The following is a 15,900-nucleotide window of genomic DNA, read 5'->3' as shown; positions in this document are numbered from 1 at the left end:
TGCACATCTAAAAGCATAACTACCATACAACTGTAAAGTTAAATTTGGATGTCCAAGTTGCTGATCCAAGTCATAGCTTCAGGTATGGTCAAGTTCAGATCCTCAAAGCTTCCCGAAAAGGTACGATGGAGACATTTCAATATTATGTTCTCCATTGTCTGTGGAACCTCCTCATAGTCAGGAGGAGGCAGCCCACTCCACTGATTAAGAGCAGAATCAATTCTTTCCATGCCACATTATAAGAGGTAGATATCTACCAAGCCAGCCTCTGACTTCTGTAAGTAAATAACTTTTAAGAAGGGATTCTCGATGTTCACAGTGCCTTGCAGGGAAGATTATGTCCACTCTGTTTGCCAACTGTCAATAGGACTGAAGTGACTGCATGCCAGTTCTGAAGTCATTTTCTACTTTTGAGATTGTTACGTGAGAGGATAGGAATTGATCAGAGGTGGTTTCTGATCTGGTTGCAGGTTTGTGCAAATACCACTTTTTATATTCTAAAAGAATTATTAATTAGAGATTTCAGGTTATTATTTTTGAGCAGTAATTCATCTGTTTAAAGTTCTTTTCATCAACATCTATATGTACTGGGTGAGTTGGCGTGCGGTTAGGGGTGTGCAGCTGTGAGCTCGCATCGGGGAGATAGTGGATTCAAACCCTACTGTCGGCAGCCCTGAAAATGGTTTTCCATTGTTTCTCATTTTCACACCAGGCAAATGCTGGTGCTGTACCTTAACTCTTTGCCATCCCTAACACTCCAGAGCGCTCAAATATTATCACCTGCTTGCCGTGCTGAATGCTCCATGTTCATTAGAAGTGTGTTGAGAGAAATATTGAAGGGTCTTATAAAACCATACTGTATTCCCTTGACTCAGAAAACTGTCAGGTCCTTGTTGACAGTATTTCCTGTGTATATTTCCCAGGCAGACCTACTTTATCACAGTATTGATATTGATATAGTTAGAGATTATTCTTGTTCAAGTTCACACCATGACATCTAATCGCAGAGTTATGTCGAAAGGTTCTTCTGCTGTCAACAAATTCAGATTCTGTGAATGATGGTATAGCAAAACCAGTAAAGGCAATGAAGAAATACAAATTGTGCGTCCTCATGCTGTCATAAATTACACAAAACATATGGGTGGCGTGGACATCAATGATCAGAAAAGAGAATACTACGGGGTGGGCGATCGTCTAAAAAATGGTGGAAATTTATTTTTCATTTTGTGATCAATGTGTGAGTTGTGAACAGTTTCATTCTTTATGATATGAGCAACCGACCAGCTCTCACAGCTCATGGAAACAGATAGCTGAACTTCCGGCGCAACTTGGTGCAACAGCTGATTCGGAACTTCACCTTTTGCAAACGTATGGGCAGGAGCAGAAGTTCACCCATCGGCTGTCCATCCCCTAAATTATTTCATTCGCTTGTGAAGATACCTGGTTGTGCCAAAGTGTGTTTTTTGTGTTTGCAAATGAAAAATAGAGCAGCTTCTGGGAGTGGCAAACGAACAACATTCAGATGTAAGCAGTGCGATCTAACACTCAGCAGGATGGGGTGCTTTTTGGAATACCATCAGGAGTGAAATGTGGATATTCAAAATTAGGGTGAGTACACATTTATATGCACTAGTCATTTAGAAATGAAATGCAAAAGAAATTACATTTATTTCTTTTTTCATGTGACTTCCAGTTATTTTCTTTCAAAGGGTTGTATTTATACTGCTGTGCCTATTGGGAGAAAACACGGTAATTACAGCTGGGCATCCACCTTTAAATGGGGAATGGCAAAGGGTTGATAAAGGCCACGGCTACTTCCTTCCCACTCCTAGGCCTTTCCTGTCCCATCATCGTCATAAGACCTATCTGTGTCAGTGCGGCATAAAGTAAATTGTAAAAGTAAAATAAAATCTATTAAATTTGGTTTCTGTTCAGTCCAGTGGAGTGAGGGTGGTGCGCATTTGCTTTGCAAGCAAATGACAGATTGCATCCTGCACTCATTTCTCATGCATGTGTACTCGGTAGTTTCTGCATGGGCAGGTGTCGTAAGCTTTGTTTGGAGAAACTGGTTCACAGATGACTTGCAATCCTTGTGGGTAGTTCGGCAGAAGAGAAAGACGATAAACCAGTTACCAGATAGCCTTAGGTTCTATGCAGTACATACTTGGCCAATTCAGACTTTAAAAATCAAATCGGGTATTTTCTTGGTGTCAAAATTATAAGTAATTACAAAATTTCTAATGACAGTAAAAAGAAATGGTAAGTATACAAATATTAACAGAAACCATGTGATAAAATGTTAAATCACTAGTACTATTGTCTCCTGCTGAGCTCAAACATTCTTCTATCATGACCCTGAAAGAATTCACATCTTTCAGGAAAGGGTTGAAGATATTCTTTGGTAAGCTATTCCATTATATTTCCCCCTTCCTGATAAATTAATATTTCCCCCCAGTGATTGTGGCATTGACTGAATATTATTTAAAACTCAGAGTCAAACCTACCTCTAAAAACCCCTTCAGTCTTTAATCTCTTTCACAGTGGATTTTGTAATTTGATCAAAGTAATCATTCCTCAGCATTGTACTAAGATATTATCTGAAAAATCCCTAAGTATAAAAACCCACCTAAAAATTGAGTTTCATTTACCCCAAAAACTCTTTGTAAACCATGTTTGTGGTATTACTTTTTGGGGCTAAGACGACCATGCGACCAAGAATTGCACATGTAAGAAACAGTCTTCTCTCAAATCGAAAAATAAAGACATGTTTCTTTACTTTTGAAGGAGATTCCAAATGCCTATTTTTACACCTGTAACATCTTCAGTTTTGAGATATAAGTATCCTCATAAAAGTAATTCAACTTATTTTTCACTTCTTTTCACCCGCGTGAAGTGCCTTTTCAGCAAACCAAAGGGTACATGTTCCTGTATTTTTAAAGGACTTTCCAAATACCAAGTTTCATGTCTGTAACATGTTAAGTTTTGACATATACCAGTACTCATTTTTAAATTTCACCCGCTTTTTCAGTTCTTTTCAGCCCTTTAAGTGGATTTTCCCAAAACAAAAAATATGTGTTTCATTATTTTTAAAGGAGATTTGAAATACCACTTTTCATGTCTGTATATCTGTAACACCTTCAGTTTTTGAGATACATGTATCCTCGTAAAATGAATTCAGCTTATTCTTCACTTCTTTCCACCCCTCTTCCCACTTAAGTGGACTTTCCAAAAACAAAAAAATGCATGTTTCTTTATTTTTTAAAGGAGAGTCCAAACACCAATTTTCATGTCTGTAACATCTTCAGTTTTGAGATATAAGTATCCTCATAAAAAGAATTCATCTCCCTTTTCACTCCCGCCCTCCATTAAGTCAATCTCCCCCCCCCCCCCTCGTTAAGTCGATCTTCTACCCCCCAAGTGCGTGTTTCTTTATTTTCAAAGGAGATTCCAAATACCAATTTTCACATCTGTAAACTTCAGTTTTTGAGATGTAAGTTTCTCAATAAAAGTTCAATTTTTTCACTTCCTTTCACACTCAGCCCTTAAATGAATTTTCCGAAAACAAAAAATGCGTGTTTCTTTATTGATAAAGGAGCTTCCAAATACCAGTTATCATGATTATAACATCTTCAGTTTTTGAGATATATGTATCCTCATAAAAAGAATTTAACTCCTTTTACACCACCCCCCACCTCCCCAAGTTGAGTTCCCCCCAAAAATGCATGTTTCTTTATTTTTCAAGGGGATTCCAAATACCAATTTTCATGTCTTTAAAATATTTTGTTTATGAGATATAAGTATCCTCATATACAAAGAATTCAATGCATTCACCCCCCTTAAGTGGATTTTCCGACTCGAAGTAGCGTTGTATTGGTCCAAGATTATTTAAATGTGACTTGAAATTATTGTAACTGTTTTTGTTTTTTTTATGTATCTGACACGAGCATAATAATAGTGGATTTTCCAAAGACAAAAGAATACGTGTTTTTTTACTGTGAAAGAAGATTCAGAATACAAATTTTCATGTCAGTAACATCTTCAGTTTTTGAGATATAAGTATCTTCATAAAAAGAAGTCAACTCCTTTTTCATCCTCCCACCCGTTGAGTTGATTTCTTCCAACCCAAAAAAAAATGCATGCTTCATGCTTTTAAAGGAGATTCCAAATACCTATTTTCACCTCTGTAACCTTCAGTTTTTGAGATATTTCTCCATAAAAAGAATTAAATTTTTTCACTTCTTTTCACACTATCCCTGTTAAAAGAATTTTCCAAAAACAAAAAAAATGTGTTTCTTTACATATGAAGGAGCTTCAAAATACCAGTTATCATGACTGTAACATCTTCAGTTTTTGAGATATATGTATCCTCGTAAAAAGAATTCAACTAAATTTTCATCGCCCCTCCCCCCACCAAGTTGATTTTCCCCCCCCCCCCCCCAAATGCGTGTTTCTTTATTTTTATAGGATATTCCAAATACCAATTTTCATGACTGTAACATCTTTAGTTTTCTTAGAAATAAGTATTCTCATACCAATAACTCGACTAATTTCTCAACTCTTTCACCCCCCCACTTTTTTGAGAATGTTTGGAAAACAAAAAAAACGCCTTTCTTTATTTTTAAAAGAGATTCAAAATACCAATTTTCACGTCTCTAACATGTTAAGTTCTTGAGTTCCCGTTAAATGGATTTTCCAAAAACAAATTATCTAAATTTCTTTACTTTTACAGGATATTCCAAATACTAATTTCCAAGTTTGTAATATATTACGTGTCTGAGATAATTTGCAGATAGTTGTTTTAAAAATTCACCCCGTTCATCACTCCTGTTCACCCATATTCATTCACACCCCTTTTCACCCCCTTAGCAACAGAATATCCAAAAATCCTCCCTTAGTGAACACCTACACCCTAATATAAATGTATCCCCAAAATTTAATTTCTTTATGTCCATTAGTTTTGGCTCGGCGATGATGAATCAGTCAGTCAGGACATGTCATTATATATTGTACCAGGAAAAGTTGTGGGCAAAGGGCATGAGTAGGACCTCAGGGAGTGGAACTTGGTTTTGGAGCCGATACAGAGTAGGATAGACTCGCAGAGCGAATAATAGATGGTTAAAAATCTTTTTCAAAACAATTTATTAATTCTTCACCCTGCGATATGATTTTTGATTCAAATCTGGCATTGAAATTAAAAGTTTGAAAGTAATCTTCCTGAATTCTGTTCATGAAAATGGTATAAATACTACTGATTTCAAAGTCTTTCATATGTGAGAATATGAGGTATTGAATTTCCACCTAAAGTCTTTCTAAACCTAAGCACACTTATAATTGTAAGTTGATATGAGAAATTAAATTTTGGTTAATAGTTTTCAGTTCTCAGTTCGTCACCCTTGATATATAGCACACTTGAAAAGCCTAAAGTCTTTCTACGAGATATGAAACTGAAATTTGAAATTAAATTAATCACTTCTGAGAAATTATGGGAACTCTGAAATATTTGTTCACACGCGGCACTGAAGTTTCCACTGTTCACAAATTAATGAAAAAAAAAAAATTTTAGTCAGTTTGTTACTACTCACTTATGGCAAGAAATGTTGCTACAAAATGTCGAAGGATGGACATCTGGAATGTTCCGTGGAGAATCAGGATCGGCGATATTCCCTTGACACACCATGTTGACGTTCCCGATGAGGTGATGACGGCTGGAACTGGATCATGTAGAATTGCAGCTCGTTAGGGTGATTTTTCGCACACGAAAAATTCACTTAGTGCGAGTAGTTAACACTGACACTGTCATTGACTGTTGAACACTATTTATGGCGTAATTGAAAGAATCACAGTCCTTCCTGTATGAATTACTATTTACAGTCGTTATTGAAACGTTCATAAATGCACAGTTCACACTTGAAAAGGCAAGTCGATAATCACAGTCATTAAGTCACTAAGAATTATTTTCTGCTTATCCTGTTATTATAATGTTATATTACCTCAGAAAAGTTCTTAATTTTCACTCAAATTACTGTAAGTCGTATACTGACGTGGCATGAATAAAGGAATACAGTTCAATACTCGGAAAGAAACGAGTTCTGGTGATTCTACACATTAGTTTCTGCAGAAGTTCAATATCATAAGTCTACACGTAATGACATATTCTGTGAACGTTAAATAGTTAATGTGTGCACTTCAATAAGTTCACTCGTATTACATTCTTAAATGTCTTTAGGATTAGACTGTAGTCGCGACGCGATATACTAAATATAGTGCGACGTCTTTTATAATTCTGTCGGCGATATAATTTCGCGTTCCGGAAATACGACGGAAAGTACTTTCACCGTGACTGCGCGAACATACTGTACGCGGGCCGGTCTCTCCTCTGTCTCACTCACACAGCTGTCTACTCGTCCTTGTACTGCTTGCTGGCTGGCTGGCCTTGGCATATATAGATACCAGCGCTGGGAGGGGTAGCATCTCTCTCGGCCATGTGACCGTGATTACGTAATTTCGTTGAAACTTTAAATTATTATAACTCAACAACCATGGGATGAATTAATTCGAAATTCACAGGGATTAACTTTTATGACGTCCGCTATAATTCAGCGTTTGTCCCGTTGAAATTGGTTAACGTGTTAAAAAGCTGGTAAAAGAAATCGAGAAATATCTCTAGGGGAGGTGAGCTTCAAGCGACAGGTGACGTCACTTGACTCCGCCTAGTGCACTCGTAGGGTCTGGCACATACTGGAACATTCTTTACATAGATGTTCGTACGTCGGTCGGATCTTTTATGCTGAAGTAATGTTTCTTTCAATTAATATGGACCAGGACCTAGGCTTTCCTGGTACAATATATATAGATGATAAAAGATTGCAGAGTGTCAAAGGTGAAGTTAACAATCAACAATCTGTAATGAAAAAGAGAGAGAGGGGGGGGGGAATAAATGGGTAGTTCTTCTCCCATATAAAAGCCTGACACTTCTTGAGTACATTTTTTACAGGTTGGACCTGTGAGGAGCATTTCTGCCAAAGATGGACGTAGACTGATAACCCGTGAAGTGGTAGTGTTCGACCAAACCAGCAATGGACTGACCATTCAATTATGGTGTATTGATATCGTCAACAGAGCAGACCACTGGCGACCTCGAGAAACAGGTATTAACATTTTGGGTCAGCTAGAAATATTTGTGGTTCTATTCTCATAGATCAAGTGCACTTCCTTTTCAAACATGGGTCTAACACACGCAGGTGAATCATCAGCTTGTGTCTCTTCGTCTAAACAAAAAAAATAAGCCCGAATTTCTGAAAAGGCAAAGTATTTCTATAGTTTGTATTCAGAGTAAAATAATGCAACTAAAAAGAACTTGCTCTCAATAGTGATATAACAAATAAAAATCTTACCCAAACTAACATTTGATATGTTATCTGGTTTGTAAGCAGTGTTTTTATCACTGTCATCTATTTCGGAACCCACTTCTCTGGATAAATTATCCAAGATATCACCATTATAGAGCCAGCATGAGGACATGTTTGCACAGTAACATAGCTGAGATTTGGCGTGCTCAGCACCCGGCACATCGAGTGCTTCGGTAGAATTTAAAGTTAAAAACTTCATGATCGTTCCGTATTGAATAGAGAATTAAGAAGAAGTACAATATTAGAAGGATCCACCTTTCAATACTTCGTTGTAAGTTGAACTAAAAAGAAGTCACAACTTGTTTATTGGGACCGGTTTCGACACATTACAAGTGTCATCATCAGCCAAATAGTAAAGTAGGGCAAGATATAAAGATCTTAAAACAACTAATACATTGAACACAGGCAAAAAATTAACATTGATTCATATCGTAGCAATTCAGTTAATGTCCAAAACACAATGATCGCAGTCAAGAGAGTAAACAGAACATCATTGTCTTGCGCCGAAAACAAATATAGTTGAAGTTCACAAGCAGGTCAAGTATGCACTTGCATATTGTACTTGTACTTGTAATATTGTACTTGTTATTTTCAGGAAACCCACCCAAACTGTTAATACCATTCGGCAAGATTCGATACATTACAAGTGACTAATCTCATGTTTTAATCCGTATTGCAATCTGTTAGTATACAATAATATAGTTTTATTATGAATCCACCTGTTCAATACATTATAATGTTGTTACATTAAAATAACTTCATTAGTTAAAAAGTTATATATGGGACATGTTTCGCTCCCTTATAGAGCATCATCAGCCAAATCCGAATCTCAAACAATTGTTATTTACGTAACAAAGACTTAAGAACCATTAGAACACTTTTGACAAACTTAAAACTTATTCTATTCAAAAATCATAAAATTTAAAATCCTTGTATACATGGCTCAATTACATGTGCTTAATAGGAACATACATTAAAATTATGGAAGAGAGAGTACTAAAATATAAAATAAATAATATATATATCATGTCCAAAATCATAGAAAGATGTGAAGATCAATCTTAGGAGCCAAATTTGTGGATCTTCTTAGCAATGAGATCTGGTAAAAAAGTTATTTATCCCTTGTGGATAAGAGTCTATAAAGATTCAAAATTTATCGTCAAATTTGATGATTGAACTTATAACAGGATAAATGTTGATCTTCAAGAAATTTAAATGCTTGTCATGTGACCTCGGCGAATGCTGTTGAAAAGATATGTTCTTATAGTTGTCAATGACCGTTCGTTGAAATAATGAATTTGATAAGGATGATTGAAAGGGACGTAAATCAACGTTTGTAATTGAAAGCTGCTGCTTGGTTTATCTTGTTGAATGTCTGTAACAAGAAAAGGAATCTTGTAAGTAATCGGAATTTGTGTTGCTAGTTAAGAGTGTGTTTCTAGAAACTTCACTTACCCCTCCAGTTGCTGTTTGTCGGTTTGGTGTTGTCCGAGGTTATGTGGTGACTGTCTGTTCTGTGTCTACTCCTTGTGTTGTAAGAGTGAGGTGGTGGGGGTTGAGGGGAGGGAGTAGGGGTAGGAGGAGAAATGTTTGTGGGTGTGGTTTTGGAAGGGGAATGTCTAGTAGGAGCGCAGGGAGGGGTTGCGATGAGTGCTCACATGAGAGAGTCAGGCCACCAATTTACAACCATAGAGAAAGACCTAAAAATTATAAAGAAGATAGAAAAAGGTAAACTAATGACAGAATTAGAAAATATTTATATCCACTTAGACCAGTATTTCAATAAGGAAAAAAATTTAAATGACGAAATTGAAATAAGAAATCCGTTGCACGAACAATTACCGAAACTCTTAAAGACGCTTAATCTAGAAAAAAGTAATTTTGCCAAAGTTTTCATTCCCAAAATAACTAATAATCATCCAACATTAAAAAACTCAACCCCTCCCTGCGCTCCTACTAGACATTCCCTTTCCAAAACCACACCCACAAACATTTCTCCTCCTACCCCTATTCCCTCCCCTCAACCCCCACCACCTCACTCTTACAACACAAGGAGTAGACACAGAACAGACAGTCACCACATAACCTCGGACAACACCAAACCGACAAACAGCAACTGGAGGGGTAAGTGAAGTTTCTAGAAACACACTCTTAACTAGCAACACAAATTCCGATTACTTACAAGATTCCTTTTCTTGTTACAGACATTCAACAAGATAAACCAAGCAGCAGCTTTCAATTACAAACGTTGATTTACGTCCCTTTCAATCATCCTTATCAAATTCATTATTTCAACGAACGGTCATTGACAACTATAAGAACATATCTTTTCAACAGCATTCGCCGAGGTCACATGACAAGCATTTAAATTTCTTGAAGACCAACATTTATCCTGTTATAAGTTCAATCATCAAATTTGACGATAAATTTTGAATCTTTATAGACTCTTATCCACAAGGGATAAATAACTTTTTTACCAGATCTCATTGCTAAGAAGATCCACAAATTTGGCTCCTAAGATTGATCTTCACATCTTTCTATGATTTTGGACATGATATATATATTATTTATTTTATATTTTAGTACTCTCTCTTCCATAATTTTAATGTATGTTCCTATTAAGCACATGTAATTGAGCCATGTATACAAGGATTTTAAATTTTATGATTTTTGAATAGAATAAGTTTTTTAAGTTTGTCAAAAGTGTTCTAATGGTTCTTAAGTCTTTGTTACGTAAATAACAATTGTTTGAGATTCGGATTTGGCTGATGATGCTCTATAAGGGAGCGAAACATGTCCCATATATAACTTTTTAACTAATGAAGTTATTTTAATGTAACAACATTATAATGTATTGAACAGGTGGATTCATAATAAAACTATATTATTGTATACTAAGATTCGATACATCCGGAATCTAAAAAAAGAGCAACCTTTTATAGTTTGATCCAAAGAGCCTACCATATCCCCTTATCTGATGCAGATCATAAAAAAGAACTCGATTCCATTCACTTAATAGCAAATAAAAACGGTTTTAGTAAGCATTTCATTGACAAGATAGTCAACAAAATTGTCAACAGACCCAGTTCAACCCTTCTCAGAGAAACAAAAAGAAAAAACAGAAAACTATGCCTCTTTCACCTATACCAATAACAAGATTTACGAAATCACCAACGTTTTTAAGAAGCATAAGGTCAACATTGCCTTTAAAACAATTAACAATAACATTAATCTCTTTTACAACCACCATAAAATCAATAACACTATGAACAAATACAATAAATCAGGTGTATATAAGTTAAATTGCACTCAATGCTCCGCGAGCTACATTGGGCAAACCGGAAGAGGCTTTTTTATCAGATATAAAGAACATGTCAACGCCGCCAAGCATTAAAGATACTCCGCCATGAGCACTCATATGATAGATTCGAATCATTTCTTCACTTCCATAGAAAAGGACCTAAAAATTCTTTGTTTTCATAGTAAAGACAGTTTACTCAACATTTTAGAAAACATTTATATTAACATAGATAAAAAACGCAACCCCAATCATAATTTAAATGAGTTTTCAGAAACTATGAACATAATTTTTGAGGCATTACTCAACAGTTCCTATTTTGACAAACATTCAAACAAACTTCCATATGATCGCTCCCCATCTATTGATTCCAACCTTCCCCTAATTTCGCCTCACACTGGCTCCCATCACACACGTCCTCCATAATTCATCCTCAGTCAGAAAAAAAAAAACACTAATTACTCTTTGAGAAGCGAAAACGCAAGTAATCAGATGTGCCACAATCTTCTTTTTTTAAGCCAGCTTACTTAATTTCACTGTATTTTTACGTTACGTACGTCATACGATCTGATATTCCACCTAGTTTTAATAAGAAATGTCAACTTAAGCTTACTTAATTTCACTGTATTTTTACGTTACGTACGTCATACGATCTGATATTCCACCTAGTTTTAATAAGAAATGTCAACTTTGCACCAATATGACGTTTTTTACATCTTCTCTCTGGACCCCCTACACATGCTCGTTGATCGTCTTTTTTCTGCTACAAATAACATTATACACTTCATTATCAGCTTTTGCCGACACACCTGATTGCTGCATATCAACGGCACACTCAAGAAGAATTTTAACAACAAGCTTTACTATATCGTTTTCATGTGTGTGAATTTAAGTTTTTTTCATCAACAGGATTTGAATGTTTGTATTTGGAACAATCTGGAACATCCTCACTATTTTGATTGACGTGTTCGACAACCGATTTATTTTATTGTGTTTGTTCTGTCCTTGTCCTTTTTAAAGCTTTTTCTTGAATATCTTACAGCTGATGATGTCTACAAGTCAGACGAAACATGACCCGTATTATTTAATAAATAAACAATAAACAATAAACTTATGGTATTGTAAAGGTGGAATATTGAAACTTAACCTTAAAGTATGGTATACAGGTGCCGCCCACAACCAGGGAAGCAGTGGGCCCATGTACCGTTAAGCAAATGAATCTGAAATTGCTCAAACCTCTGAAAAGTTTTTATTATCTCAGACAGCATCCATTAGTATGTCAACATCCTGAATACGCATTTGTTGCTGGTGGTGGAACGTTAACAACATGGAAAAGGTGACAATTTATCAAGATGTGATCATTTAATTCTTGTCTTGTCATTATTCTAAAATTTTGTAAAATTGCCATTGCAAAGTGGGGCTGCCTGGCTGAGGCGGTAAAGGCGTGCTCGGTTCGCCCGGAAGGACGTGGGTTCAAATCCCCGTCAGGAAGTTGTAAAATTAAAGAAACGAGATTTCCACTTCTGGAGGTGCATATGGCCCTGAGGTTCACTCAGCCTACACCAAAAATGAGTACCAGGTTCATTCCTGGGGCCAAAGGCGGCCGGGCGTAGAGCTAACCACTCTACCCCATCATGTGCTGCAGTTAACAATGGTGGAAGCCTTTACCTTCCACTCCTCCAAGGGTCTTCATGGCCTGTACGGAGGTGTCTTTGTCTTTGCCTTTGCCATTGCCATTGCAAAAACAAAGAAACATTCTAAGACATTTTGAAGAAGTCAATGAAACATTTGTTTTGTATGTAAGTGTTAATAAGGTGTTCAGTATTCGCAAGAGAACCATTAAGTTACATTTATTTAATTGTTATGATTGTTAGTAGAAAACATTATTTTGATATTTGAAATCTCCTGTAGTTGTGCTTGTTGTAACTTGCAATCTGTTAAACAACCTATTATATCACCCTGTATTTGCACGTGGAGGCTCCGATAACGAAATTGCTACGTTTCACAATCAAAACGTCTAGAACTTGTCTATACTTGGTAAGCTATTTTTATTGGCCGGAATAACAACATTTTCATTGGCAAAAATTTTGTGTCGAATTGTAGTAAGCTTCCCTGATTGGCTGTTTGCGTGTTTCTCAATTTCCGGCCTTTGGCTCCTCAGTAGGAACAAGGCCCTTGCCTGCGTCTTTGGTTTTCGCACATCCACCCAGTCGGACGCACTTCAGGTGTTGTCCCATCAGCGGCTCCAGCCACCTCAGGATAAGCATGTTTCTGTTTCTCGAACTTTAAATTAACATGTAAATTTATTAGTTTCGGAGTTTACCTTAGACCCTGGTTTTTGCCGTTTTGTTTTGTAAAGCCTTAACTTGTCAGCTAGGCATATACTTTTCATTTTGGAGGCAATAACCTTTCATTAACAGTTTTATTTGTGTTATGTAAAAATTAATTTTCCATCCGGGGTTGCCTCCCGCAGTCCTGCTTTGATTTAATGTACGCTGTTTGGAGCTATGCGTCTCTCACTGATGTGTATTAGGAAGGCAGCAACTCTAAAGGCCTCTGCATTAGATTTTAAATTCCTTGTCAATTTTCCTTGTAAATCAAATGTAATAGTCTCTAAATCTCCTATTCTATTTTGTTTGTAAAATTGTTGCAACTGATTTTTAAATTCCCTGTTAAATTTTCCTGGTAAATTTTATTTGCAGAAGTTGATCTCATTTTCTTACGTAGGTGCTTTGAAAAGTTCTCGGCATGTACTAGAATTAAGTATCTTACCTCGGTGGAACTGCTTTTATTTTTCAACATAGTCTCCCTGTAGACTAATGCATTTGGTCCAGCGATGTTCCAATGCCTTAATCCCATCTCGAAAATGAGATTCCTCCAGGCCTGCAAAATACCTCTCCAGTTCGGCTGTCAGTTCTTCCCTTGTAGTTAATCTCCGTCCACCGAGGAAAATTTTCAGCTTGGGGAATAGATGAAAGTCTGATGGTGCCAAATCAGGTGAATAAGGTGGATGTGGCAACAATTCGTACCCCAGTTCATGAAGTTTTGCCATGGCAATAACACTTGTGTGCGGCGGAGCATTGTCCTGATGAAAGATGACCTTTTTCCTTGCCAAACCAGACCGTGTTTCGCGTATCTTTTCCTGTAGTTGGTCTAGGAGGTTTGCATAGTATTTCCTCGTAATTGTTTGGTCAGTAGGAAGATAATCTATCAGCATAATGCCTTTTGCATCTCAGAAAACTGAAGCCATGACCTTTCTGGCCGAACGCACTGCCTTTGCTTTCTTTGGTGGTGGTGAATCAGCATGTTTCCACTGCTTTGACCTCTGTTTTGTCTCTGGGGTATAGTAGTGACCCAAGTTTCATCTGTAGTCATAAACCAGCGCAAAAAATCTTGTTGGTTGCACTGAAAACGGGCCAGACTTTGTTCGGACATTTCCAATCTGGTGCGTTTATTGTCCAATGTCAAGGGATCTTGCGGATAATTTTTTCATACCCAGTTCTTCGGTCAAAATATAATATACCCATTCAGAAGACATCCCTACAGCTTCAGCAATCTCCTGCATTTTCAGTCGACGATCCTCCATGACCATTTTATGCACTTTTGTGATAAATTCTTGGGTTGTAACACTGTTTGGCCGTCCACTATGCGGATCATCATCCAAGCTCTCCCGACCAAATTTAAACTCGCTGGTCCACTTGGCAACTGTTGAAAATGAAGGAGCAGGGTCCCCCAGTGTGTTCTGAAAGTCAGCATAAATTTCCTTTGCTTTCATACCTTCCTTTACAAAGTATTTAATCACTGCTCGAATCTCAGTTTTTTCCATTGTCACAAATCACTACGCGGGAACAACAACAAGGAGTCGTCACTACCACACTCCTGCAGCTAGAGCGCTGATGCGCCACGTGTTCACTCACAAAGGATGTGTGATTATTGCGCGGGTTCCTCGTTGCTCTAGCACTGACATCTAGCAGTGATTCCGAGAACTTTTCAAACCGTCCTCGTAAATGTAATCTTAATTTTTTTTCATTTGTCGTTGGACAGATTCTTGTTGAGATTACCTTGTAATATAAAATTTTGGTTTCCTGAAGAACCATAAATAGGAACCTCATGCTTTGTTCTCCTTTGCTATTCTTTATTGATCATGTTACTTTATTTTAAATTAATGTTGTTCAATTATGTTAAGATTTCCTTATTGTGTTAGTAAATGCAGACTGAAGGGTAACTGCTTGCACGTCTCTTCCTTACAACGTCATGTAAGATTACATCCTCTTAGGGATCCCAGCCCGCTTTCCCACATCCTTTCTCTAGTTGTCATGTTGGTAATCCTGCTTATCTTTTCTTTTAGCCATGTATATGTTTTTGAATCTTGATGTTATAATTGGTGTCTTATCAGTTGACATATGTACCATTATTTATAAGTTTCATTTTACATATTGATTGGATTTAATATATAGACTAGAAAAGTGTTCCACCAATCAATACTTATTTATTGTAAATGGATTTTTACACTAATAACGGTTTCGGCCTTTCATGGCCATCATCAACTAGTACATAATATATTACAGCCATCACAAAGATGTTATGTTAGATCATCCGGATGTCTAATGGGGAATGAAAATAAAATATATTGCAGTAGTATGGGGTTAAAATATCTGTGATCAAAGGTGGTGGTGAAAGTTACGATAAACTAAAACTTATTGAGTGTACATAGAACATGAGTACATTAAACACATTAAAACATATAGCTCACAGTATAAAACACTTTAAAAAATGTAAACACATTAAAATATGGCTTATTAAAATTTGAGTTCGTATTGCGTGAATGTCATTCTTCAATCTTCTAAGCCGAGCTGAGTGGCTGAGACGGTTAAGGCGCTGGCCTTCTAACTCCAACTTGTCAGGTTCGATCCTGGCTCCGACCGGTGGTATTTGAAGGTGCTCAAATACAACAGCCCCGTGTTGGTAGATTTACTGGCACGTAAAAGAACTCCTGCAGGACTAAATTCCGGCACCTTGGCGTCTCCGAAGACCTTAAAAAGTAGTTAGTGGGACGTAAAGCAAATAACATTATTATTATTATTATTATTATTATTATTATTATTATTATTATTATTATTATTATTATTATTATTATTATTATTATTATTATTCAATCTTCTATGTAGTTCTTGTGCTTCTATATCATGTTGA

General features: G+C 36.6%; 1 protein-coding gene across 1 annotated transcript in view; it reads left to right on the top strand.

Annotated features, from left to right (window-relative positions):
- hdm (hold'em) overlaps positions 1–15,900 on the top strand; it is a 179,322-nt gene that overhangs the window by 44,162 nt on the left and 119,260 nt on the right. Inside the window, exon 5 of the mRNA XM_067146178.2 lies at positions 6,995–7,148. Within this exon, the coding sequence (XP_067002279.2) occupies positions 6,995–7,148 (154 nt within the window). The remainder of the gene's footprint in view (positions 1–6,994; positions 7,149–15,900) is intronic.

Source organism: Anabrus simplex, chromosome 1, assembly GCF_040414725.1.
Source record: "Anabrus simplex isolate iqAnaSimp1 chromosome 1, ASM4041472v1, whole genome shotgun sequence".
NCBI classification, from domain to species: domain Eukaryota; kingdom Metazoa; phylum Arthropoda; class Insecta; order Orthoptera; family Tettigoniidae; genus Anabrus; species Anabrus simplex.
This window is presented reverse-complemented; position numbering and strand designations above follow the sequence as displayed.